The following is a 27,827-nucleotide window of genomic DNA, read 5'->3' on the forward strand; positions in this document are numbered from 1 at the left end:
CGTAAATTGACTTGGTCTTGAAGAACATAAGATAAAAAAAATATGTGGCTTTTCTGAAGGCACGTTATTATTTTCGTAATTATATATAAAGGTTCAAACACATTAATTTTTCAGCTACGCCAGGTCAATCCTTGGAATACCATGTTGCTGAAGTTTGCGGACAACTTATCTTTATAGTGGGAAAGTAGGCATTACAATGCACACGGAAGGTCACATCAAATGATTTTTTTTTTTTACTTCTTTTTCCTTCCGACGGCGGCTCATATTTCGTTGATATGCCCTAATCTGCCGACTGTACATTGCACGAGACAACTTCGACTGATGCTGCCGTAATTAACTGGCAAAATACTGCTCTTAGGAAGTATCTGTACTTTTAATAAATTCTGTAAAGAAAATTATTCAGACACAGGTGTTACACGACATAAGCTACATCTTGAGCATCAACACTCGCTGCCTCCGCCGCTGATTGTGCAAATCACATCAAAGCTGACGAAGGCCGAGTTTCTCCTCTGTTACACCTGATTCGAATCGGCTTTACACTTTACTGACACCAGCAGATTTTTTTTTTTTGCAAATCCCCATCTTCACTATGTTACGAGGGTCGTTTGAAAAGTCCGTGCAAAGTCAGAGAGATAGCACTACTGGCGCGTATCGAGGTTATGTTTAGTTAGTAGCATCTCTTGGAAGAACACACACCAAGTTTCAGCCAGATCGGTCTATTTCTTTGTGTTTGGCATTCGTTTGAATCGAGGAAGTCGAGTGATTTTCAAAAAATGGACGAAAAAGAATTTCGTGTGTTGATTAAACACTACTTTAAGAAAGGCAAAACGCCTCAGGAGACTAAAGAGAAGCTTGATAAACATTATGGTGACTCTGCACCTTCGATTAGAACAGTTTATAAGTGGTTTCAAAATTTTCGGAGTGGCCATATGGGCACAAGTGACGCTGAACGTTCTGGACGCCCTGTTGAGGTTACTACTACAGAAATAATTGATAAAATCCATGATATGGTGATGGATGACAGAAGAGTGAAGGTGCGTGATATTGCTAGTGCTGTGGGCATCTCAAATGAACGGGTACATAATATTTTGCATCAACATTTGGACATGACAAAGCTATCCGCAAGATGGGTGCCGCGATTGCTCACGCTTGACCAAAAACGAAATCGTGTGAAGTGTTGCAAGAACGGTTTGCAGCTGTTCCAGAAGAATCCGCAGGACTTTAAGCGTCGTTTCGTCACTGTGGATGAAACATGGATACATCACTACACTCCTGAGACCAAAGAACAATCTAAACAATGGGTTACCAAGGGGGAATCTGCGCCAAAAAAGGCGAAGACCGTTCCTTCGGCCGGAAAGATTATGGCGACTGTCTTTTGGGATTCGCAAGGAATAATCCTCATCGACTATCTGGAAAAGGGTAAAACTATTACAGGTGCATATTATTCATCGTTATTGGACCGATTGAAAACCGAGCTGCAAGAAAAACGCCCACGATTTGCCCACAAAAAAGTCCTTTTCCATCACGACAACGCACCAGCTCACACCTCAGCAGTTGTGGTCGCAAAATTAATGTAAATAGGGTTCCAACTCGTTTCACATCCCCCCTATTCTCCAGACTTGGCTCCCTCGGACTACTATTTGTTCCCCAATACGAAGAAATGGCTGGCGGGAAAAAGATTTTATTCAAACGAGGAGGTGATTGCAGAAACGAATGGCTATTTTTCAGACTTGGACAAATCCTATTATTCGGAAGGGATCAACAAACTAGAGCAGCGTTGGACGAAGTGTATAAGCCTAAAAGGAGACTATGTTGAAAAATAAAAAAGGTTTACCCCCAAAAATTAAGTAGTTTTTATTTTTGCACGGACTTTTCAAACGACCCTCGTAGTTCATCAACTCCATCAAGACAAACAGCATTAAGTCATTATCTATGCAAGTTAACTTGAACAATATCTTCCTTTTTTTATCACTTTAGTGAAACTATATATTGCATATACGGCGAAAATTCTAAATCGGGCATTAACAAACTAAAAAAAAAGTTGAGAATTGCAGTAAGAAAAAGTCCAATGAGTTATTCACATCATACATTTATTTTATCTTGGACCTTCAAATACTTGCCTTGGAAATATCATTCTCATGAAGATCTTGGAATCTCGCCTCGGATTCTCCCAACACTTTCGCCACCTTGGCAACTGATTTTGTTTTGTTCCTAAACTCCTACCAGATCACACAACTTGAGAAATATTTAAAACAGAAAACTAAAATTAAAAACTTTAAATCATTGCCATAATTTTTAGAATTTTTTGTTTTTCTTTTCAATGTTGTGATGCGAAATCCGTTTTATGCAAATTTCATATCCCTACATTTTTTTCAGTTTATCTGGTTTTGTTTTAAATTTTTAGGCAAAATGCACAATTAATTCCTGGGTGCTGGATTATTTTTAATAGAAATTAATTTAGCATTAAAGCTCCGATAAATGTTAAATGATAAAGCCAAATATTTTTTAATGTGTTGCAACAAACATTAGAGGCAATCATGAACGCATAACCGAAACATCATATTTTGGTGCACAATTTTTTCATTTGCAATTATCAATACGAAGATATTGTAAATAGTAAATTAAAACCTTGTTGAACCTAAAAATGGCCATGCCTTGACAATCGGTATCATGTGTTCCACCGACACATTGTTATTCCTTCTTTAAGATTTTTTCTTCAAGATTGAAGATGTCGAGAATTGAATTTTGATCAAGAAAATCCACAAAATTAATTTATCGCCTGTAAGCAAGTAAGAGGTACTTACTTAACAAACTTCAAGCAATAGAAATGAACTTTAGACGGAGACCTACAAGATTTTTAAGGGAGAGAAAGTTAAGAACGAAGAGCTTAAGGAAGGTGCGGGAGTCGAAAGAAGTTAAGAAGGTGCGATAGGCACCTAAACTGATGGTTGTGATAGAAACATCAAGGAACACTAAAGGTGTTCCTCAATAACTCTTCACTTAGAAAGGAATTTTTTTATAAAGTCTGAAAAAACTACTGAATCATCAGATATCTGAGAAAAAGCCAATAATTTCATTTTCTGATAGGCTGCATTAAGTATTTAGACAGGCCCTGTATGAAATGTAGATCAGTAAGAGATCAATAAGTTTTGTTAAGCTAGAGTGGACGAAGAAATGATGCAGAGATATATTGGGCGAGGTGAACATTTCTCTGACTACTCAGGGATAGCGTTATTACAAATGAAATTACAAAGCAGTTGTATAACAAATTTGAGCCCCGATTTGTAACTAGAGAAAAAACTCGAATTTATTCAATTAGGCAGCTATAGTTGCATATGTAAGGGGGGATGGGAGGCGAAGATATTGCTAAAAGACAACGACCAAATAATTCTACGGGCGAGTTAAGCTGTGACGATTAGATGGTGATGTTTTCGGTTTTTAATGTTTTATACATTACAAAGCAGCCGCTCAAAATAAAAATAAAACTTACTGACGGAAACTGGTTAGAAGGCCAGGTCTAAGCAATGATTTGTTTTACTGAGGAATGATGATGAAGGTTAAGTTGAAGAGAAAAACAGCGTAAGACAATTTCCAACTGCCTTGCACCAATTGCGACACTATCTACAGGAAATGGTACATGATTGTTAAGGTAAAAGAGAGATCATGTAGAATTTTTAAACTAGCTAGGACCTGGCAACGGGTTGTAGCGCCAAGACGTTCATTAATAAATACTGGCTAATGAACGTCTTATCAGCTGCTCAATAAAAAATGAGGAGTCCAAGAATTGGGATAAACAGATATAGTAGCCTTGGACGCTTGGTTATTTTTCTCTCAAGGAGATGCATGATGATTTGAAGCTCGAGGGAGCTAGGCTTTTCTGAGGAGGCCTTAAGTTTTTTTTTTTTTAGGAGGGAATGGTGTGGGGTTAAGCCTCGCGCGCTTGAGCATCCCAGAAAAAGCAACAATAATAATAAATAAATTAAATAGGTTTGCAATGATATTCCAAAAATAAATAAATAAAATAAAAAAGCGGACAAAACACAACCCAAAAAGGCGTGGTTAATTGATTATTTTTCCTCTTAACTTATTTTTTTAATCCCTCAGAGAATACAAAAATTATATTATTTTGGGTTACATTCAAAGTTTGATCAAAACATGCATAACTTTTTAGGAGCAAATTATTTTTGAGAAAATACAAAATCCCGTACATATATAATATATATATTTATGAACAAACCTATTTTTCCCCAAAATCAGACATCCAAAAATGTTCAAATGTAGTGCTGTGATTAAATTATATGTGAAGTGCTCTTATATGGATTAATTTGCACTTTAATTTTGCAATGAATGCACTGCATGTTTTTTAAAAAATTATTAATTAATCTATTTTTTTTATAACAAACACAAATAAGTCGCAGCCAAGGTGGTTTCAGTGCTGGAAGGTGGAGACTGTGGCAAGCAATTCACAAAAATAAAAAATAAATAATAACTGACGCTTTATTCGTAGATTTTTAATATATCTATTGAAAAATAAAAAGCTTCACAAATTTTAAATATTGGCCACTTACTTTTTTACAAAGAACTGACAAGCTTCTTGTAAGAGATATGAGGATTAATAATAATAAATCATTTAATTCAATTTTTAAATTAATAATTATTGTTCATGATAGCAAAACTTTAAATTAGTAAAAACTTTAAACTATTTAAACGAGTAAATCTAAAAATATGGAACGATCATTTTGACAATTGGCAAACATGCAAATTACACGTCATAGAATAGTCCTCGGTGTTTCTAGATTATTCAACAAAATAAAAGTAAAATATAAATGAGGAAAAAAAAATTAAGAACAAACAATAGCTAACATTTCGTGAAAGGCCAACATTTTATGAAAATTCGTATGCAAAAGTTTCAAGGAATGCATGCAGAAGAAGACAGAAAGTTTCTTATAGAAATGTTTTAGAAGTTCTAAAGGCAGCTTCCTTTTTCCAAGATTTCGCTTTAATGACTGCATATTTTTCCTAAACCCAAGAAATTTTAAGCATTAATAACCGCTGTTGACTTCATCCGCATTACAATAGAATTTGCAATGTCAAAAAAGTCAAGATTATGCACAAGATCGTCATTATCTATTAACTTGATGGTAAATAATGTGGATAATTTATGGTTGGAACTTGAAGCACAAGTTCTTTATAAACTTTAGTTCTTTATCCTCATAACTCACAAAAAAGTAAGTGGCATAAGCCTCAAAATATAACGTGGTTACGAAAAAAACGTCAAGCAATAGTGTTAATATATTATTACAGACAGACAAACAAAAACGCACACACTTTACACACGCACTGAACAAACCATGAAGAGTAAAAAACAAGAATATGTAAAAAAAAAATAAAACCAAGTTAATCAAAAGGAAAAAATATATATAAAACGTGCTTCCACACAGAGTTTTCCACAGAAATAACAGCATTAAATAATTGACAACTTACCTTGTTGAATTGTTTTTTAATTATTATGAATTAAAAAAATACACAAAAAAAAAATAAAACAAATAATGAAAGTCTAATTATTTTTTGTTACTTACGTGTTTAAGACAACTCTGTGTGAATTGTTTTTGTGTGTCCAAGCATGCAAGTCAAACAAAAATAACACAACAAAAAATAAAACAAATTTAGGACATCATAAAATAAATCTAAGATTTAATTGTGGAAATATTAAAGATTATAAAGAAATATTAAAGAAAAAAAAGTAATCGGCAATGAACTATTTGACCAAATTCTTTTACTTTATTTTTGTTCAATTTAAATTATTTTTCTATTGACAATAAACATTGAAGTTCAAAGTTTATTAATTTATAAAAAAAATCATGTACCTGACGAAGAGATTAATTAAAAAAAATATATAGAAAAGGAGACCTTCTTACTCACCCTAAATGAAAGGGTAAAAACTCTGAGCAAGGTACGGTATGGTCTTCGAAAGACGTAATTGTCAAAGAATGAGGTATAAGTGCTAGCCAAGTACTCTCCTGGGACTGCTCGTATAGACCTTCCTTTAAACCCATAATGAGATACAATACATGTGCTCAGGGGCACTCAAGATGTTCCTGGAAGATCTAATACATTCTGCACAGCAGAGATTGGCACTGTAGTTACAGGACCCTTACTTCCTTATAACCATGTATCCTTGTGTTGCAAATGGGCGAATCCCATCACCGTAGCGTGTAAATCATCATTGTTTTGTAATAATGATTCATACCATTAATACATTAGATGACGCGGGATGATTTGGTCCCTATCAACAGACTTTTCTCAACATACGGATTGTTGCCTCACCGGAGAAAATAGAGGGTCGGAGTTGATAAAGGAAATGATTAAGTGGATTGCGTGCTACATTCCCACGCGGGAATCCTGGGTTCGAACCCACGGCCGGCCCTTTTCTTTCTAGAAACTTCTAACAGCTCACTGTCGGATAATAGACAATGTTGACTTCATCGGGAGTGCACTTACGGAGACCATTGGAGAAAGCTCAGATTAGGTAAATTAAAAAAATAGATAAAACATAAAAAAGGACCAGAGTGTAATAGAAGCTGAAAAGCCCCAATTTTGGTCAAACAGGCAACACGTCCCCTTTAGGGTCCTGACTTTTTTTTTATAATTATAACTTAGACCAGTAGAAAGAACACTCCAAATGAGAGAAAAATTCAAAGCTTTTGTTTTGTAAAGCTGCAAATTTGAAGTCACCTCTAAATAACATGTCCCGTCAAATTGGAAATGTAGAGCTGGAAAAATCCTTTTAAAAAAGAGTTTAAGTTTCAAATTGTTTAGATTCACCGAAAAAGTCTGAGGCTAATAAATTTGGAAAAGCCGATAATCGCAATGTGAAAACCAATATCATGAAAATTTCTTTTAAAACTTTCACTAAGTAGAATTCAATTAAATGAGAATGAACCCTAGTTTTGAAAACAGAAAACCTAAAAACAAATTTAAAAAATCTAGATTATCTGTTACTAGTTATTACTCACTTCGTCTTTAGCTTCTAGTAAGTCTTTGATGTGTCCAAATATTACGGGTAATAAGACTTGTCTGCAATCTGAATGTAGAAACAATGGTGAATGGACGAGATCACTTAATGTCATCATTTTCTGTTTGGTCAACCTTTGTTGTGGTACATTGTTCACCATTTGACATAATAATTCACTAAAAATTCAACGAGTGGCAACCTTTAGAATTTTTACAGAAAGAAGTTTAAATTACAGCCTAAATCATCTTCTTACCTTAATAAAAGGGGACTGAAAACCTGAACTAAATCTGGAATGGTAGTTGGTAAATACTTAAGACTAGCAGCTTGTACCACCAATGTACTGTCCGTGTTATAAACCATCAGCGCTGATGTACTGATCAACATGTTTTTTAATGATGTGGCAAATTCTTCTTCATCTTTTCCACCATTTAATCTAAAATTTTAAATTCTAAATAATACTGTCTGAATCCAAGAGATTAACCTTTATTTTTGAATTTCTTAATTTTTTCCCCCTTAAAAGTTCTTTATAACTTTTAGAATAAACGTTTACATTAAACTTTTATTGAAAAAGTTCCATAGATAAAAGTGATAAAAACTTCGATAAAAATTTCTGTAAACGTAAAATTAAAATTGTAACTTAAATCTAAGCTCTTTAAAAATAAATATCAACTCCAAATTTCGATCAATGAAAAAAATCAGTGAAGTGGTACTTTCCGTTATAGGATTTGCATTGCTAAGTTGCGGTCGGGCCCATGAGACACTAAATTCAAACGTAATGTCTGAGCTTCCTTGATTTTTGTTTTTGAGTGTTCATAAACATATGCACAAACGTTAAAAATTATAAAAATAAAATATAAAACCTTTTTCTCACTTCGATGACTAAGTTTCTGGTAAAAACTACATTTAGAAAATTTGATACAAATGTAAAGATTTGCTATACAGAAGTAAGAAAATTAATAACTGGAAGCAATACTCACTCTGAAAACAATATCCTAGAACGAACTATAAACTTTATTATGTACTGCAATGATTTCATAGTTTTTAACAGTATTTCTCTTTCTTCGCGATCTGGTGAATTTGCATTCTCGATATGTTCTTTTAAAACTGCGATTAGTTTACTACAAAAAAAATATCATGAAGATTAAAATCTTATTAGTATGTTGTATTATTAAGTTCTTTCCAACTTAAGAAATAAAAATAAATAAACAGAGTAATGGGAAGACAAAAATGAACTTACTTGTAAGCTAAAGTAGCACAAAAACTTTCCTTGATATAAAGATCCAGTACAGGTTGAAAATGTTCATATTTTCTATCCGAAACTAATCCTATAATGTACAACTGTAGACAAAGAAAGTTTCACTTTATCAAAAGATACTTGATGCTATTTAATTTTTGAATTTATTACTATTACGACCAGTTCCATTACAATAAAACTACAACAGAAATAGCACTGGGAATTCCTCTAACTTCTTCTGGTGAATTCGCGAAGGCCACTGCACAAAGCAAATATGTGTAACTGATATGGTCCAGAATATATCTTCTGATAATTGTGGTAATATAGAGCTGAAAGTTGAGGCTATAAAACTGAATTGTTTCGGACCATTGTGGACACCGTTTTAGTGTATGGTTCTAATCTTTGGTCCCTCTTATATTAGGACCTATTCGAGTCTGTTAAAACTCAGATATTTAAGAATCTGTATTACTTACTCGAAAATACCCTAAAGAGATTTGTAAGATTGAGATCCAAGAGTTCAGCAGTTCAGGGTTTGTTTTGAAAAGTATCTTGTATAAGTGAGTTAGGCATTGTGAGATACCCAAAGGAAGAATTCTGAAGGTTTTTTTTTCCTTCGGTGGACGTAATTTGAAGGCGTGCGACATGTCATCTTGGAAGAGAACTCAATACCATAAGTACATTATGTTTTAGTATTCTTGTTATTTTACGGACTAGGCTTTCTAACAGAAGGATATAAATTAATAGTTTGTCAGTGAATCCACGAAGAACGATAATTTGTAGCGATAAGCGACGGTAATAAAAAAAATAATAAGACCACACTGTAAAATTTACATTAAAATATATATATTGAGTACTCACTAAACAACTGAAAACTGTATCATCCAATGTATACGATGTAGATGTTTGTAAAATATTAAATAATGAATCTAAAACATCCTGAAGAAATTTTACAATCTCTTCGCCACTAACTTTACAAACTGCCAGAAGGCTTTCCTCTAGTTTATCTTCGTTACTAACCCAATTTAATAAACTTAACAAATCAACTGAAACGTAGACAGGAACTTAGATCTTGCCAGTTAGAAAATAAAATTAAATAATAAATAAAAATATGGATACATTACTGTTTTGCGTTAATTTAGTTGAACAAACGTTGGTCTGTATTACAAAAACATCTTTATTGGATAATGTTAAACCGGGTGCTGATTGTTTTATACCATCTTTAAGTTCAGTTCTTGTTGAAGGCAAATATAAGTAGCTTACGTCATTAGGATCGTATTTTTTATGATCAACCTAAAAAAGAAGTAAGAAAAAATAATATCCAATTCATTTTGTTCTCAATAGCTTTTTAGCCTATAAATTGCCATTAAATTACAATTGACAATTTTTTTACTATTATGCATTTACAGAACTTGTTTAGTTATTTTTCCTAATGAACTTGGGCCTACCATAAATTACACCTTCATATAAGTAACTTGATATAATACTATCAAGCAGCGCCCTTATGAAATATTTGGTTATTTTCAATTTAGTTACATTTAACAACCACCCTTACAGAAACCATTCTTACCTTATATTCAAAGTTTACAGAAAATCGCGATAAAACTGAACAATTCTTTCAGTAAAATCTGATGATAGATTTCTGCCGAAACCTACGAAATGGCAGCAAACAAGGCGTAATTCAATTTTACGTAGTATGCAAAATTTAATTTTTGAAATATTAATAAATAATAATTAGAGTAAGAGAAAGCTGTGACATGTTTCCATTTTTTTTTTTTGTAGATATTTTGAAATCCATCTCAATTTTAACTATCAAAATCGATAAAACTGAATATTGAAAACTACCTTATACACAAGCAAATCATGCGTTGTGTCCGGCAATGTTGTACCGTTATCTTGCATTAGTTTTACAAACGACAAGGCAAATGGTTTTTCATTTTTATCTTTGGTTTCATTGGATGACCTGTCATTGGAAAAGACAAACGAAAATTAACTATTTCAAAGTAAAAAAATTACAAAATAAACATTAAATAACAACTAATAACCTACCTATGTTTAAACGTGAACCTCAGATGACTAACTTTAAAATCATCTATCGGTACAGCAACTTTTACAGATTCCACCCACCTTGGCTTATCCTCATGGTAATAAACTACGGATCTGTAATCATTCTCTTCACCACCAAAATGAACGACTCCCTGTTAAAGTGACACACAATAAACAATTAGAATAATCTTGGCACAATTAGGGAAAAATTAGTAGAATAATTAAAATAAGTTACTAAAGGTACTATAGGAAAAAACACGTAACTTAATAAATCTCAGGTTACTTCTTTTTAAATTACTTATGTTTCTAGAAAATACAAAAATTCTGGTTCGAGCATTCACACGATTTTCTTTAAACGCAATTTACCAACTGAAATTTTTATAAACTTAGGATTTTTACGAAATAAAAATTGAAAAAATGTCAACTGGCCTTTTTTGTCGTTACACTTTCTTCGAACTTCTTTCCAGTTTAGAATTTTACTGTTAGACCGAATTCTTATTAATGAGCCTGTTCACTTCACTTAAACGAAGAGTGCGGGAGAAATATATAAGTTCATAGTAACCTCCTTCTTAAACCGGAAGTCATTTTTGGAATAACTGGAGGATGTGTTGACATCAGAATTAATAGCACAGCTCACTCAACCTAAGAGTTTCCTGGCCAGCTTGGGTAACTTGGGAAGTTACAAGATGTTAGTGGGTAATATATCCTTACAATCCTCTGTTACTTTTTAAAACATGGGAGGGGTCTTCTTCGAACTATATAGGAAAGGCATTGGAGCGGTAAGATGTGTGCTACCAAGGATTCACTATCCCTGACTAACGAGCCCCGCCCTTCTTGGAATTTGCAGAGATAGTCAGACTGAGCGATTGCTTATCACCTGGTGAGTGATCACACATGGTATGAGTGGAAGGCATTATAGAACTATTTGGTTGACAGTGCAATTTGCCGAATTAAAAAATATATATATTAAAAAAATCCATTTATTAAAAGGAACAAACTATTTAAAAAAAACAAAACTTATATCTACAAAATTGTTTGTACCTTAAATTGTTTAAAAAAAATACAAGCGAATTTTAATTCTGTTTATTGCTTTAAATGTAAAAAATGAAAAAGTTATATGCTTCGCTAAACTTAAAAATCGTGGTTTTAATACAATATAGCTGACGAATAATTTACCGAGAAAACAACATAAAATTAAAAGATCGAATTAAAAGAAAGGATTATTATTTTTATAAAAGTATTCCTAGAAAAATGATGGTTAACGAAAATCTAAAAAGAAAGTAACAATAATAATTATTCTTTCATATTTACAAAAACAGGAAAAAAATTTATGTAAAACTATACTCTAAAGAAGTTTAGGCATTCAAAATAACAAAAAAAAAAATAAAACTATTCTATCAACTACTCCTCTACACGCTAGATTTTGATAGAAACAATAAAAAAAGATACCGTCCCAGGTATTTTCAAGAACTTAAATTCACTTTAGTTTGCAAAAAAGTGAAAATAATACTACATTTTCTTTTGAATATAGATGAATAGGGAAAATTGTGAAAGGGAAAATATTACGATTAATTCTTACAGAAATGCAATCAGAAATCTTGAATAATGGGGAAATAGTGCATCAATTTACAGGAAATGTGCGCAAGAAAAGCACGTTAAAGCAGTTATTGTAGGTTAATAACTTATTTTTCTTAAATTAAGTGTGGAATTGGATGAGACATTTCTGAACTTTGGAAAACGCGCTAAATCTTCACATATCAACTATTGGAATATGTGTAAAATGTATTATCCATCATTAGAAGTACAATTAGAGAAAAAACAATATATACCGGTGTTATATTCAGTAAGTTGTCACAAGCGCTTCATGTTTTCTAAAAGGGTATTTAAGAAGATTTGCTAAGTTTTTAAAAAATAATAAGCCCTTAATTCATATTTCTAGTTTTATTTTCGGCCAACTAATAAATGGCGTTTGTATAAAAGTATGCTAACCCACATTTACTCAGGGTAGTGAGGAGGATGACTATACAAGGAAATATAAAATAATTTGAGTCTTTTTATCTGTTCATTAATATGGCGAGATTTCCGCCTTGTGGTGTACCTTATGGAGTGGCCGACCAAATGGCGAATAAATTGGAGATAGAGAGGGATGACCCGTAATTCCAGAAGGTGTAGTGTATTTCCAGCAAATCTGGCATATTAACTCTTGATAGCACACAGCTCTTAGCAAAATAGGAGAGGTGGGATCAGACCATTTTATCTTGTCCAAATATTTCCAATGCTTTCTTTTGGAAAGGTAAATCTTTCTAAAAAGTGTTTTTCCATCTTCTGCAATATAAATGTCTGTTTGTGAAGGGCAGATTTTGCTAAAGAAGTTTTGGCGGTCAGCTATTCCGCCCTCTCGGATTCGCAGATGTCACAGTGTCCAGAGCTCCACTGCAGAACACCGTAATGTTCTTTTCTGTAAGCCTGTCAGAAGAAGTTACTAGACACGAGTTATCCATTCTTGACTATACCAAACTAACCGATCTAAAAGCCTGATTCCATCGAAGTTAATTTGGGAGGCAGGTAGTATCTAAAAAGAGCATTTTATTAAAATTATAGCCCCTCATCCAAGAGGAGAAGGAGACTGTACTCTAGTGTACGACAGGAAATCTAAGATCGTGTGCCAAGCTTTACAATTTCAAAAAATTTGCCACACTTCACACCCCTGCATTATTGACTTCAAGAAAAAGTAAAAATTAGTTCTAATCCCTTCAGAATTGTCTCATTTTATAATATAATAGTTAATCAACAAACATTAAAAGCGCACATACCTACAATTAGATTTGAGATAGAGAAGAAAACGAAACTACTTATATTTTGGTCATAATATTAGTGTCAATGTGAAAACAAGAAAAAAAAAACATTCACAATAATACAAAGGAAGGATGCTGATAATGCATTAAACAACATTTATACAAGATTTTTTGTTTTGATTCTGTCTTAACAACTTTCTTTCTTTTATATAAAAATAAAAACTCACCGAAACAACATGGGGTCCTTTTTTTAAATAATTTTTACCCACCCTAGAAGCACAAATAGTATTCTTTATCTACTCACTAATTAATATGAAAATTAAATATTTAACGTCTTTAAAGACTATTAATTATAGACAGGCAAAAAAATTAAAATAAAGATGGTGACACTGAAATTTAGTCCATGATTATCAAAAAATTATTCGATTTAATAGAAAAAAAATGGGATGTGAACAATAAAAGTCTTTCTTTTACAGCTATTTCCAAAATGATGACCTTTATTTTGCACACTAATTGATTACCTTAAATATTTAGAGTCCAAAGGACTAGTTCTAAACATAAAATTGCAGTTTAGAGGGAAACCCAGGCAAATAAATACATCTCGCTAAATCTCTTTGAAATCAATTTATGAAGGCTATTCGCACTTCTGGACATACTATTTTATTTCTCAAAACTTTAGGATATTATTGAATTTTTAAATGGTAGAGGCGAACTGAAGAAACACTGCTCAGGTACCCTCAAAAAGATGATGAAGAAGAAGAAAAAACTTCTAAAGGAAACGAAGAGGTAACTAAGGATCACAAGAGTAGAGAGGAAGTGGAACAGCTGATGGACTAGCCGACACCCAATCCAAGAAAGGAAAGTAGAGTTACAAGCAGAAAATTTTGAAATAGCACTTAAATACAAGACTAAAGACTTCTCCTAAAAACCAAATATTCCTCTTAAAATAAAAATTCTTTAACAAAGTTTCAAATAAAAATTAATCTGTCAAGACAAAAGAACCTTATTTGCAAGAAAATCTTGGAAAACCGAAAAAAAAAATCATTTTAACTTAATTCGACTAGGCTTAAACACTAGAATTTCAACAACATACGTATTTTAACAGAAAAACCTTTACAATCAGATAATTCCATTGACATCATGAGTTTTGGTTAAAATATTTGCTTAAATTTTTGTAAGAAGTGAGTTTTTGCTTACTATTTCTTCTTCTTAAAATAGTATTATTTTATTCCAACAGTTTTTTTGCTAAGCTCAGGCAGGGTATAGCTATTTACCTCACAGTAGTAGCATTAGAAATTAACTTTTGTTGCGTTATGAAATCACTTTACACACGCCAATTACTACCAGTAATCAAATTAGATTACCAAGTTATAGTTTGTAATTTGTTTATTTTATTTTTACTTATTTAGTTCTGAAGAAATTCAGCGTTTTAATCAATTTAAAGAATAAGTAATCGAGATAGAAGCTGAAGATTTAAGTTAGGTTACCTTTTACTATTTTTAATCAAGGGACTCTGAATATTTATTCCTATAGAATCTCTTAAGGGTACGCAAAGACAAAAATATAGTCGGAACTTACTTCGTTTTTTCGTTTTCGAGCTAGTGTTATCTCCAATTATACATGCACTATCATTAGATATAAAACATTTTTTCGGGCAAACAGTATTTCCGATGAAAATATAATTTCAATTTTATGTTGTGACCAAATCACAATACTAAAAGGCTTTTTATATGTAGTAAAAGAAAGTGAAAAAATTAAAAGAATTGCCATCTTCGTTCGTCAAAAATGACTTTCAGCATGTTAAACATGTTTCAATTATTTTAAAAAAAAAAAAAAAATTAATAATAAGGCAACATACCGGAAGCGTTTGTCCAGAACTATTGCAAACAGAAAGGCTGACTTGAACGTTTCTGTCGGTTGACTTACTTCCTCGACTGAATTCCCCACTGACAAGTGTCACATATAGATCGTTTCTTACATCACCTGGTAGGATAACTTCTGGAAAATCCATTTTCCTTGCTATTGACACTTGACCAATTACTAAATGAGGATTTTCTTCGCGAACCTTAAAAAAAAAAAAAAATAAATATTTCCATGAAGTCATTTTTTGAGATTAAAGCACAATTTGCAAAAGGAAAAATTGAATGGATAGTTATAAAAGTCAAAACCTGAAGTCTGTATAATTTTTCATTTTGAAAAAAATTAAAACAAAAGTTTACCTGTTTCAAATCGCCCTGCAACATCTTTAACCTAACACTAATTGTTTGACCCTTATGATCCTTATGTGTTAAATCCTTAATTGTAAACAATCTTTTAAGTGTTCCTTCTAGATTATCCTTTTCGCAGCTGAAAATAAAAACTTTGTAAAAGTAATGCTGCATTATGTGTGAACTTAGGTTAGACTTAGTTGTTAACACGATTGTAACAACCATTACCACTGCCTTTTAAGCCAGAATTAAGAAACCAAATATTTTGCAATGCTTATGAAGTTTCGTGCACTTCCACAGGATTGGATTTCGATGTATGGGGAAATTAAGTGAGAAGCAATGCCATCCTGGGAGGATGACCGATGGTAACTGCAAATTCAGTGCGACTAAAGCGTAACAGCTCAAGTGTTTCACATAGAATGTAAGCATCTGTGCGATGCAGAGCTTAAAGATTGCCTTTAGGAAGGCTAAACCCAATTAGTTGTAAATAAAATCTCTGCAGGTGCTACGAGAATTGTGTGTGAGGTTCAGTGTAAGTGCTGTTCGGGTTATTGGAATGAGCTGCCAGAAACGCCATGATCTCAGAAAAAGTGTAAAAGTAGAAAGAAATAAACGTCAAACTGAATGATGGAATCATGGTACGAGGAAGAATGTGTGCTGCAATATCGCTTTAGATGATCAGAACATCTTATGAGGATGGAAATGCGAGAGGGATGAAAAAGATACAAGAGAGAAAGATGGAGAAGGGTCATCACTAGAGAGCTTACGACAGGTTAAGAGCGTGTCATTAAGCAGCTAATAAATTCAGCCTTATTGTGATATATTCTTTAACATACGTACCATAGTAAATAGGAGATAAAAAATGTCAACTTACAGAAGTAAAGGTAATGTCACTGAATCTTCATCAGTTGGTTGCAACTTTCCATTAACAATTAGAGTAATATCTTTAGCTGCCACTCCGTAAGGCCTTCTGACAGGTTCCAAAATGCTTTTAATGATATTATTATTAGTACTAGGGGTCGAAGAGGTTGTCGACCTCTCCATACTTCCAACGCGCACTATATAAATTACCAAGTAGACTTTTTCCCGAGCCATATCTCGGCTGCCAAGATCCTAGGTAATACAAAGCTCAATGAAATAATCATGAAATTGTTATACTTAGTTTATATCTTTTGGGAGTAAAAGAAAATCTAATTTTAGACAAACACGCACACGACTTTGTCTAACAAAAAAAACCTAAAGGTTAAAACATTCAAACTATGAATTATTCAAAAATCTTTGATTTTACAATCCCTTTATTGAATAACTGAAACAAACCTGCATGGTTCTGACGTGCACTTAATATTCACCTTAAAACTGATAAATTGAAATATAAAACTGATAAATTGAAAACAAAAACAAAAAAAACTTACAGTGAAAATTAATCTATGTGGCGTTTGTCTAATTAAATGCGTCTCGGTATATCTCCGCTCTTCTTTGCCATCATATAAACAAACTAATAACTGTAAAGGTTCTTGTAGTCTACAAGAGATCTCCATCAATCTGACAGATAGGCAATGCGAACAATGTTGCTGTGACAATGGATAACTGGTCACAGCTATGGATGTTCGTTTGTCATCACTGATACTACTAGAAGATTCACTCTATGAGCAAAACAGAATTTTACTTAATCACAAATGTCTATCTTTTTCTGCATTACTCTAAAAAACAATATTATTCTAATCACCACTTGCCATAGCTCTGGTAATTCTTTCTGTAGCCAGGTGATGGTGTTTGTATAGTTCAACTGTAGAAGTGACTTCTGGATTTAAGATGTTTCCTTGATCATCTCGCACAACCATGTCTAAGTTAAGTAGTCTGTAAAAGTAAAAGTCTATGTGAACGATATCCCTCTCTCTCTGCAATTATTAAAAGTACAACTGCCATTTAAAAGTTTAGGTGATCTTAACAATAATGATCGCTTCACTATTAAATATCTTAAGTACACTGTCTATCAAAAAACTTGTATCTTCGTCAGCCCGTTAAGAAACACAAGAGTCACGAAAATTTTAACTTACACTTCATTCATAAATCCCAGAGATTAAACTTTACAGGAATATATCTAAAGCTTCTCTATAATTCGCATTCTCTAGGATGCAAATACCTTTATTCTTCTTCTTCGTATGCCGAAGTTGGTCTTCTGGACTTGTAGTACAACTGTGTAGAGTGTGCATCTTCAGCCATTTAAAAATCGCTGAAAGTCTGTTCAAGCTTTGATGTTGAAGTTTCCAAGATTTTCGCTTTCCATCAACTCACTTTAGTTTCAACCTAGTCAATTCGCTTTCGACGTCTGCCTTCAATCTCTCTCAAAGAAATTAAATGAAAGGGATGTTATTTGATTCCACTTAAAATATAAGAAGAAATTTGGCGGATTTTATTGAACATTATTTAAACTTGAATTTTTTCTCATAGAGGGAAAAGAAAAGCCACTTTTTTTAGTGATCTTGACGTCCCTGCAGGGATTTTAGTCTCACAACACAGACAATATCTTCACTCGCATAAAAACAAAAACGTACATAACAGTCTCTACTTCAATGTATTCACAGGTTTAGTGAAGACAATCTCGTAACTCATTATCAACATATATTCACTAACTACTCACAAACACTACACTTTAGACGAGGAGAGTAAACTTTTAAAACGTAGTAGATTTTCTATATATCAGGGACATACTTAACATTCTATTGTATATCAACTTCTCAAAAACCTTTTGACGATGTATCACATATTTTTAAAATCCAGATTTTCCTGAGAATTTCCTAAATACGTATATATTCACAACACGAAAATGATTTAAAAATTAAAACTCCTCAGAGGTGAAGAAAAAAGGTAAACCAATTTCAATCGATAATTTTTTGATGAATAGGCAATGCAAAAGGATGTTAACTAGAGATTCCATTCCAGACAGTAACACAAAAGTTCTATGAAAATTTAAAATAACAGAATATATATGTTTAAAATAACTAAAAGTTAATATGAACTGAAAATAAGAAAACTAATAACGTACTTGTTTCCAACATCAATTCTTGAGGTAACAGTCTTTTTAATCTGTTTTAATTGGTCCACTGGGAATTTTCCTGAAATTATCTGACTTCTATACCTCATTAAATCATACATTTTGGCTTTAATTGGACGGAAATGTTCGCTATTAGTCTGAAAAATTATTTAATAACTTCAGAATAAAATTCCAAATTATATCGCACTTAAAATAATTACCTTTACCAAAAACTTAATCCAACAGAATGTTTGATCTATTATCGAGAAGCCATAGACATATTTCATTTTGAAATCGTAATATTATATCGTTGGGTTTATAAAATTAAATCTTAATTTTTAGGACTATATTGGAAATTCAATAACCAGAACTCAGAATCTTTGGAAAATTAACGTTTAATCTTCCAGGCACGCGGAAGTCTCTACAACTGAATGTGAGTCCATTTCAACATCGATCAAGACATCGGAATCAGAAGTACACTCCAGTACAATAATGGATTTGCCGCCAAAGCAGTTATCCTTGAGCTCCTCAATCTTCCTAGAGTTACTAGACGTTCTGGAAGAATACACCTTCCCTGGAAGATTAGGGAGGAAGATTCAAAGATAAACTTCAATCGCACATAAAAATCCTTTCTCTTTTAAATAAAATGACAACAATTATAATAAAAATGTTGTTTTTTTGTTACTTGGAGATGGATCATGAAAATCATGAATTTCTTTTCCGATATTTCCGAAACTTAGTTTCACCTTCATAACTATTTCAACCAATAATTCAGCAAACAGATTACAGAAAACTAAATATTAACATTTAATGTTATACAAATATTATTAAAATAACAAGAAATTAATGTGTTTTTTTTGCGTTTATAGTGCTACAATCAGCGCGTTAGCGCTATAAGTAACAATGATAACAGTGAACATGTCGAAGTAAATGAGTGGAGAAGTTACCCAGTGGTAACACTCCAAAACATTATATGTTTAGTCACTCTCTTCACTTGAGAGGAGATCACGAGGCCACTGTCGTTTAAGACGTCTTGTCGGGTTGTCAGGAAGAGTTCTAGAAGAAAGATTTTGAGCTAGAGGATTTATATGAGATTGCAGGCTGAAGTGGAGTTTTCTGTATCGTGTTTTAGCAACTTGGGTGACAAAAGGAATGTTAAGGTCAGTGTGTATAGTCAGATTGGAGACATAAAATGGAGCGTTTACGATAGTTCCAAGTATTTTAGATTGTAGCGATTGAATCCTTTGGAGATTGGAGCGTTTGGTTGAACCCCACAGCTCTATTCCATACGCCCAGATGGGTTTTAAAATAGAAGTATAAATCAGTCTTTTGTTGTCCAGAGAGAGTTTTGATCTATCGTCTAAGAGTCTTTTAAGTAGTCTATAGCGTCTGTTTAGTTCTGTTCTTTTAAGTCTAGTGTGGATTTTATTTAAATTAAAATTCTTAATTAAATACCGTCGCGATAGGTAAAAGTATTTAATATTTAGGCTCGTTATTTTTTAATTCTAATTTTCACTTTTTTGCCGCATGTTTGAATTATTAATAACTTACAACATATAATCTCTTTAATATAACTCCCCATTCCCTCAACACTGACGTGATCTCTTGTACAACATATGGCTGCTTTAAGACCACTTCTTCTGTAGGCCTACAAAAAATAATAAACACAGTAATTAAACAAAATATATAAAAATTTGAATTATAAATTGAATCTTCATAAAAACTTACCCATATTTGTCGATTATACAATCCCTCAAATGAACATAACTTTTTGGAAAGATTCCATGCAAGTTTTTATTCTGCATGGAATAACCATAATACCATCCGGAGGAATGTTCCTTAAGAATTCGTACGCCATCACCTAATGTTAATTTTAAGCGATGTGCCCCAGGTTGCCAGAAATTGTGAATAACTGTCAACAAAAACAATAGCAAATTCAACCAATCAGAAATTAATTTACTTATCAGATAACATCAGAATTTTTGTTTTAAAGTTAATTGTTAAACAACTTGCAGAAGGAGTTTGGTACTATTATTTAGGTTTGTATTTGTGTACTTAGGTTGCTGATTTGGGTACCTTTTGACGTTTAATCAACCCTTATACTGAGCTTTTTATACTGTAAGTTTTTGTTAAAGAGATTTTTGTACCTTTTGGATAAATTTTCCTTTTTGTCTATTCTGTTTTATATAAAGTTGTATATCTGCTTTAAAAATTTTCTTAACATTTGGAATAAACAATACTTTCATTATAACCTGACATGGTGTAAAGTCGGAACCGTGACTACCACTGGAGAAATCTTTTAAAAGAATGCTCAGAATTGCGGTCCCCAAAGAATCCACAAAAACAATTTTGTTGGGAAAGCACTTTGATTAAAATTAGAAGGTATTTGTACGTAAATAGCAAAATTAAACTGCAATTTCAGTACTTCCTTTTAATAGGAGTAAGAAAAATTAAAATGCGATTACAGTACTTCTCTCTAAAACGCAGAGGCAAAGATTTCGAATCGAATTACAATTCATTGACGTAAATCGGTTCATGCGTCGATAATTTGAACGATTGCAGTACTTCCTCTTAGTAGGTGTAAGAGCGTGAAGACACTTTACAGCCACGTAGGGAAGCTTTAGCACCTCTTCGTGCTAAATTTGATCAAAATCGGACTAAGCGATATAGTAATATTAGAAATATTAGCTTTAGAGAGAGCCTTACATCCGAGGATCAAACTCTCATCCTTCTGGGGCACAGCGTCAAGACTTTTAAAATACAAATTTATACAAAATTTCGATTCGAATGATACTTCATTCTTGAAAATCGGTTCACCGGTCGATAATTTTTAACGCTTGCCATACTTCCTTATAACAGAGGTTAGAGCGGAATGTCGCTTTAACATAACTCCTCTCCCATTCGATGTACAGTTTCAAGATCCCAAAAAGCACATCTACATAAAATTCCAAATCAAATGACACCTCATTCATGAAAATCGGTTCGCGCGTTTAGGCGCTACGTTATTTACAAAAAAGGTAACAACAGAACAATTTTTGAAAATGCATCGATAATTTGATTGCGATTTTTTTTGCTCATTAAAAAAATATATTTATAATTTTTTATAAAAAAAAAAATTACAGTTATAAAAGAGGATTTGGCCTATATTATAAAGAAAATTTGGCAATTTTATCTTTTATAGTAAGAGAGAGAAAAATGGTCAAAGTTAGGTGGTTTTCACGTTATGCTTTTTCGTGCAGTTTTTGTCGATCAACCCTTATACAACTGCCCTACCGGACAGTTTTAATAAAGTGGATTCTTGATGTAACTGACAAATAATTTTTGTGATGAACTGTTTTATCTAAAATTCATAAAGGAATAGCCAATCCCATCAACACTTGAATCTTATCTTTTGCAAAATTATATTTCTAACAAATTTTCGTAAATCAAGTTGGTATTAATTTCATTATTACAAAGATAGTCAACATAAAAAACATGAAGCAAAGCATTTACTAAAAAAAGACCAGAAATCATATCTTATCTTATCTAAAGGACGGCAATGACTTATAACGTACGATTTAAAAGTGAAATGTTGAATTTACATTTTACTTATGTAACCATTATAAGATTGTTTACTTTACTGAGGCAAAACTTTAAAAATGTAAGCTATGTTATCACCCTGAAAGAGAATATGATTGAGGTCCACTCGCTCATCTGAAATATTTCATGTTTTCAAAGCAGTCTTTGAGATGACAAATACATAGAGCAAGATATTTTATTAAATAAAATTCGTACTACAAACAATAGAAAAAGATTTTTGTACTAAACACATCTTAACGTTTTTTTTTTTATATAAAACACGAATTGCTAATTACCTGCTTTGTTTAATTAAATTAAGAAACACAAAATATTAATATAAATATATTTTCCATTTTCATCTAGCTTAAAATTTTACCAACTAATCAAACGACCTACACGCTAATTGTGGGAAATAATTTTTTGCGCTAGACATTTTAAATGAGGATGTCCTATTTATCTCAACAGATTGGAATAACTAGAGAAAACAAAATAAAAACTTTCAAGAATAAATTAATAATTGTAAAAGTTTTCTCTTACATTAAAAAACTAAATTCGCTCTATTCTAGATAACTCTCTTTCAAGGATGTCGTTAGAATTTATGAGTCATTATTGGATGTTATCAATAAAATGAAAAATTGCATAGGGAATGTCTAGCTGAACCGAAAACAAAAAACATACCTTAATATTCATTATTTTAAACTTTTCTTCAAGTATCTCAAAGAAAACGTTAAATGATGATCTTGGAAGAAGCTTGGCCACTTTAGGACGAACATTATTTGAATCGAAATACGTAAATAATATTCAAAGTTTATGAAGTACTAAGCGAAAAATTAATCATGTGCTTTCTCTTAGAAAAAATTACTTGAAAACGTAATTAAGAAATGTTATATCAAGGTTGAGGAAATTCCCCATTCAGGTGGGTTATTTTTTAAACAAGTAACTTTAAATACAAGTTAACCTACCTATTCCAAACCTGTCGGTGTCTTTTACATTAGTCCATGAAATAGTCATTATATACAATTATTAAGCCTTAAAACTACTACAAAACTGTTAAACTTAATCTCAAAAACTGAACTAATGTTTCACTTCCTCTCACTTACGGAATCCATCTTGTTCTTTGTTTATGTATCACAGATGTAGAGTGTAGGAGTGTACTAGCCCTGTCAATCTGGCTCCCCTCCATCATTTCAATCACACGGATAGAATTAATCCTACTTCTCAAGAAGATATTACGAACTCTAGAAATTATTTATTTATCTTCACTAAAATAAGCACACTTTTATATAAATTAGATTTTAAAAAAAGATTGATTTTTATCAATTTTTGATGTTAAGATTGCAATTAATATCGTGAAATGCCTACCAGAAAAAAAACTATAGCAAGTTCAAACCTCTTTAAAGTAAGTCGATGAATTTCTAGAATGATTTATTAAAATTGCTATTTAAAATTATTTAAACCACGGTATCAACATAACCTGACACATCACTGATTGAAAGAGTGAACTTGACTGTTCTCCAAACGAGTAATTTTACTGGTGGTGTTTACCCAACATTCGCCACAATTGTATTCATACAACAAGAATCAAGGTAAGAATATTAGTTGGCATCTGTTGTAGTTTCTTGAAGAATAAAAAGCAATAGTTAAGCTGTAAGAGTGTGTTTTGAAATCCAATTTTAAAATTATTGTCTGGTGAATTATTGAATCTCTCTAAATGATCTGTTTTGAGACCCGCCATAGGATATCGTATTGTTCATGTCCCCCTAAATTCGAAGCTTTTTTCTTGTTGTAAACTCACTGTGCAAAAATTAGCTTTCCTGAAGGGGGTATTTCTTCAATCTTGATAACATTTCGTGATTAAGTTTTCAAGTAATTTTTTTAAAAAGCCCATAATTAAGTTTGAATACATAGTGTTTTATCTATCCTGTGCCCCGTACTTTTTAATATTTAAGTAAATTACATATACATAATTACTGATTATCACAGTTCCCTCATTTAGTCGTCTCCTTCCACAGCTCCCCATTCTTATTCAGTCCATTTCCTCATTATCTTCCCTTCTTCCATCTGGTGTTCTTATCGTTGTAAATCTCACCAACTTTCTCTTGCCATGCAGTCTTTTAACTTGCTCCTTTTCCTATCTGTTCCGCAAATGTTCATTTTTAAGTGGCTGTATCACATTCCGCCCAAACATATGTTACACTAGTACTTTGCCGTCGTTGCAGAAGTGCTGGAAAATAAATCTAGCAATTTTCAATTTTCTTGAATTATTATTTTCAATTTAGATTATCTTCGTTCTACTCTTTTGTAAGGCCTATTTAACCATCAGCAGATATCATCCAAGGTTGTCACTCAAGACTGGATGTTTCTATGGAGATTACGGTTAGGTTTCAAAAATTCTTGGAATTCTCGAAATATAAAGCATCCTTCGTTGTCGATAACGACAGTTTTTGGCAATTCTAATCAGATAAACTATCCCTTATCGATTGAATGGTTTTCTTGCGCGACATTGTAGTGGTCGGTATATGAATAGACTTGGAATAGGCATTCACTAGATTGTGTATATATCTATCTGCAATTGGGCCAGCGAAATCAATTTGCAGCCGCTTTACCAAGGTGCGCCTGTTTGTCCCCGAAACCGATTTGTGGAGATGTTCTCTGAGCTACACATGTTTTTCCAACAGTCCCTCAGTTTGTTTCTACTATCATCCCCGTCGCGTTATTACTATTTAAAAAAAATGCTCACATTTGTGGCAGGTTTCCCGAAATGAAGGACACTCCCGAAAAAGAAACAGAAGATAGTAAAAATATTGTTAAGAAGAGAGAGCAGTTATACCGTTTGATGATCAGGTAAGAATGGAGTAATTTTGAAATAGGTATTTTAATCAATTTTTAAAGCACATTTTTGCAGCCAGTTATTTTACGATGGTCATCAGCAATTGGCGATGCAACTGTCTAGTTTGGTACAAGCCGATCCGCCATGCCCACCTTCGGATAGGCTGCTTCATGTTACTATGATTGGTTTGCAACATGAACCGGAAAGACATAAGAAAGATCCTATACCAGGACTTAATCCGATTCAGGAAATTCTTGTTGGACCAGGACTTGGTATGATTGCAAGGTCAAATATTCTTACATGTATTTCTTGAGATTGAATAAAATTAATTTACTATTATTAATTAGATCTGGAGTACGAGACTGACGTGGAAATCACAGCCCCTGAACCAGCACTTTACGAAACAGTTTATGTTACTTCTCACAAAGGTGCGTGTAGAGCTGGTGCCTTCAGTCTTGATGGACAGTTGATTGCTACTGGAAGTGCGGACGCTTCTATTAAAGTATAACGAAATCTTACCTCAAATTAGCCACGTAGTTAAAATTATTGCAAATTCTAACTTTTTTGACTATTTTTTATTCTGAACAGATCTTAGATGTAGATAGAATGTTGGCAAAATCCTTATCAGATGCTATGGAAAGTACTACGGACTCTCAAGGACATCCAGTTATCAGGACATTGTACGATCATCTTGAAGAAGTAACTGCTCTGGATTTCCATCCCAGGGAACCTATACTAGCCTCAGGATCTAAAGATGCTACTATTAAGGTGTTCGATTTCGCCAAAGCTTCTGTTAAGAAGGCATATAAAACTATTACGGTAAATGTTTTTGCTAAATAAATAACCTTGAGGAAGATTAACAGTAACTGGGTGAAGTTTTCATATTGACTGTTTACTTTTAAGCATTTACCACCTTCTAACTGATTCTAGGATTCTTATGGAATAAAGTGTTTATCATTTCATCCTACAGGAGATTACCTTTTAGTCGGTACTCTATACCACGTGATTCGACTTTATGATTTTAATACGGCACAGTGTTATGTTTGTTCAGTACCTTGTCATCAACATAGCGATACAATTACATCTATAAAGTAAATACATCTATATTTTTTAAAATTATTTTGTCGCAATTGATTTTTTTTAGTAAATAAGTTTTAATGATTTTTAGATATACTCAAGGAGGAAAATATTATGCTTCTGCTAGTAAAGATGGAAGTATAAAAATATGGGATGGTGTCAGCAATAGATGTGTGAATACATTTTATAAAGCACATGATGGGGCTGAAGTGTGTTCAGTTGCGTTTACTCGTAATGGCAAGGTAAAGATTTAAGATTCCACTTATAGTAAAAAAAAAAAATGAAACATTCGACATTTAAATTTGATTAGTTGATAAATTAACTTCGAATTGATCTTAACGTTAATACCTTAACGATTAAGATTAGAAAACGGGACGGGACTCAAGCCCCACGGCACCGCAGCCACCAGAGGTGGCTAACATTACACATAATAGCCTGCAGATTGTTGATGAGCACAACTATTTAGCCCATCACTCATACTTCATCTTCATTACAATCCTCGTTTTAACTAGTTATTTAGTCGTCAAGATAACGAAAAATTATGTTAAATTATAAAAAAAAGTATGTTGAAGTTGCCAAACTATATTTGCCCTTACAGATTTTGGTACAGCACTAGGAAACTCTCTTAGGTTTATTGCAGCAATGGTTGCATAATGCGACGATATCCCTTTAAATTAAGAACACCCTTTAAATATTCCGTGCTTACTGAAAGGAAAACCTCACAGCTTGGCATCTCTCTTTTAATATCATAGTTTTACACTGACTTCTCATTATTCATACTTTTAGATTAGCTCGATGGGTGGTCAATCACCAAAGATGCCGATTGGGTTTGCCTGTCCAGGAAGAGATTGAACTTTTCAAGACTTCCGTTTTTAATTCCTAGTTAATCGCTGATTTTATCCATCGTAGCTCGCAATTTCGACAGTTTTCATATTAGCGTTCTTCATCAGTGTTTAATTCTATTAGTTTTGCGTGGAGAATTCGACTTCCAACAATGTTACTATTGTACGCTATTACGCTTGCAGACTCTGGATCCTTTACTCTAATTTAAAGAGATTTCTATGTGATGAAATTCGTGCCACATCCCCTTTTAATCTTAACATTCAATCTTTCTCTCTTATGACAGATTGTTTCAGGTTCAGAATTTTTTGGTCGGAACATTGTTTTGTAAATACTTAGGGTTTTGCCCCGACTGCAGTGAGACATAAATAGGTAGTAGTCAGGATTAATTTGTTGTATTTCTAAGATAATTAAAGGTTTATTGTAGGCCTTTATCGTATTATTGCTGATCAAAAGGATTAAGAAATTCTTTACTATCAAAAAATATTTTCAGAGAATTTTCTAAAAAATATGTTTATAATCTTTTTATTTTAGTACCTTTTATCGTCAGGAAAGGATTCCTTAGTTAAACTGTGGGAACTTACTACCAGTAGATGCCTCATTGCGTATACTGGAGCGGGAACTACAGGTATTTGAATTATCCAAGATAATTGTTTCCACACCAGACCTAAAAAATTATTCAAGAACTTTCAGTAAATTCAAATACAATACAAATTTACATTATATATATATATATTTGAAATACTTTAGGCAAACAAGAACACAGGACTCAAGCTGTATTCAACCATACAGAAGATTTTGTGTTATTCCCAGATGAGGCTACAACTTCTCTTTGCGCATGGAACGCCAGAAATGCTTCTCGTAGACAGCTGTTATCTTTAGGTAAACATTGAATGAATATTATATATATATATCTTACTTACTTAATTATATCCAAGTAAACAAATGAATATTCCAAATTATCTTTCTAGGTCATAACGGTCCTGTAAGGCAGATTGTACACAGCCCACACTCAGCTGCTTTCTTGACATGTTCTGACGATTTTAGAGCAAGATTTTGGTTTAAAAGACTGCAAACTCATTAATTTAATGTATTAATTTATTAAATTTAAAGGCTCGTTTTAATGAATGTATCAAGTGTTTATAATTTTATTATTAAAAACTTTTTTACATAATTAGTTTTATTCAACTTAAC

The 27,827-nt window shown here is 32.6% G+C and overlaps 2 protein-coding genes across 12 annotated transcripts in view; one reads left to right on the forward strand and one right to left on the reverse strand.

Moving 5' to 3' along the window:
- mbc (dedicator of cytokinesis protein myoblast city) overlaps window positions 1-23,040 on the reverse strand; it is a 40,864-nt gene extending 17,824 nt beyond the window's left edge. For 6 of the 11 annotated variants that reach the window (XR_012453710.1, XR_012453709.1, XM_074112913.1 and 3 more), the window contains exons 1-19: window positions 22,849-23,040; window positions 20,057-20,240; window positions 19,880-19,976; window positions 18,341-18,486; window positions 17,028-17,151; window positions 16,707-16,937; window positions 16,169-16,407; window positions 15,307-15,433; window positions 14,946-15,152; window positions 10,296-10,444; window positions 10,092-10,209; window positions 9,371-9,539; window positions 9,108-9,292; window positions 8,253-8,353; window positions 7,993-8,133; window positions 7,269-7,448; window positions 7,017-7,191; window positions 5,580-5,594; window positions 2,121-2,219 (exon numbers count right to left, since the gene is read on the reverse strand). Coding sequence is in view for 9 of the 11 variants with exons in the window: in XM_074112913.1 (XP_073969014.1) it covers window positions 2,121-2,219; window positions 5,580-5,594; window positions 7,017-7,191; window positions 7,269-7,448; window positions 7,993-8,133; window positions 8,253-8,353; window positions 9,108-9,292; window positions 9,371-9,539; window positions 10,092-10,209; window positions 10,296-10,444; window positions 14,946-15,152; window positions 15,307-15,433; window positions 16,169-16,407; window positions 16,707-16,937; window positions 17,028-17,151; window positions 18,341-18,486; window positions 19,880-19,976; window positions 20,057-20,240; window positions 22,849-22,897 (2,736 nt within the window). In the remaining 2 variants the exon portion in view is untranslated. Of the gene's footprint in view, window positions 1-2,120; window positions 2,220-5,579; window positions 5,595-7,016; window positions 7,192-7,268; window positions 7,449-7,992; window positions 8,134-8,252; window positions 8,354-9,107; window positions 9,293-9,370; window positions 9,540-10,091; window positions 10,210-10,295; window positions 10,445-14,945; window positions 15,153-15,306; window positions 15,434-16,168; window positions 16,408-16,706; window positions 16,938-17,020; window positions 17,152-17,437; window positions 17,996-18,340; window positions 18,487-19,879; window positions 19,977-20,056; window positions 20,241-22,848 lie in introns of those variants that run through there. The other 5 variants (XM_074112910.1, XM_074112911.1, XM_074112912.1 and 2 more) reach the window with 5 other exon arrangements.
- A 276-nt stretch (window positions 23,041-23,316) lies between these two features.
- Window positions 23,317-27,807, forward strand: CstF50 (cleavage stimulation factor subunit 1 Cst50). Its single transcript, XM_074112953.1, has 10 exons — window positions 23,317-23,472; window positions 24,638-24,730; window positions 24,792-24,988; window positions 25,064-25,218; window positions 25,305-25,535; window positions 25,647-25,807; window positions 25,885-26,035; window positions 27,168-27,261; window positions 27,384-27,515; window positions 27,605-27,807. Exons 2-10 carry the CDS (start codon window positions 24,648-24,650, stop codon window positions 27,715-27,717), a joined length of 1,317 nt encoding a protein of 438 aa, XP_073969054.1. The 5' UTR covers window positions 23,317-23,472; window positions 24,638-24,647; the 3' UTR covers window positions 27,718-27,807.
- The last annotated feature ends 20 nt before the right edge of the window (window positions 27,808-27,827 follow it).

This window comes from Rhodnius prolixus, unplaced genomic scaffold (assembly GCF_049639745.1).
Source record: "Rhodnius prolixus isolate KJV_2025 unplaced genomic scaffold, Rpr scaffold_7, whole genome shotgun sequence".
In the NCBI taxonomy this organism is placed as follows: domain Eukaryota; kingdom Metazoa; phylum Arthropoda; class Insecta; order Hemiptera; family Reduviidae; genus Rhodnius; species Rhodnius prolixus.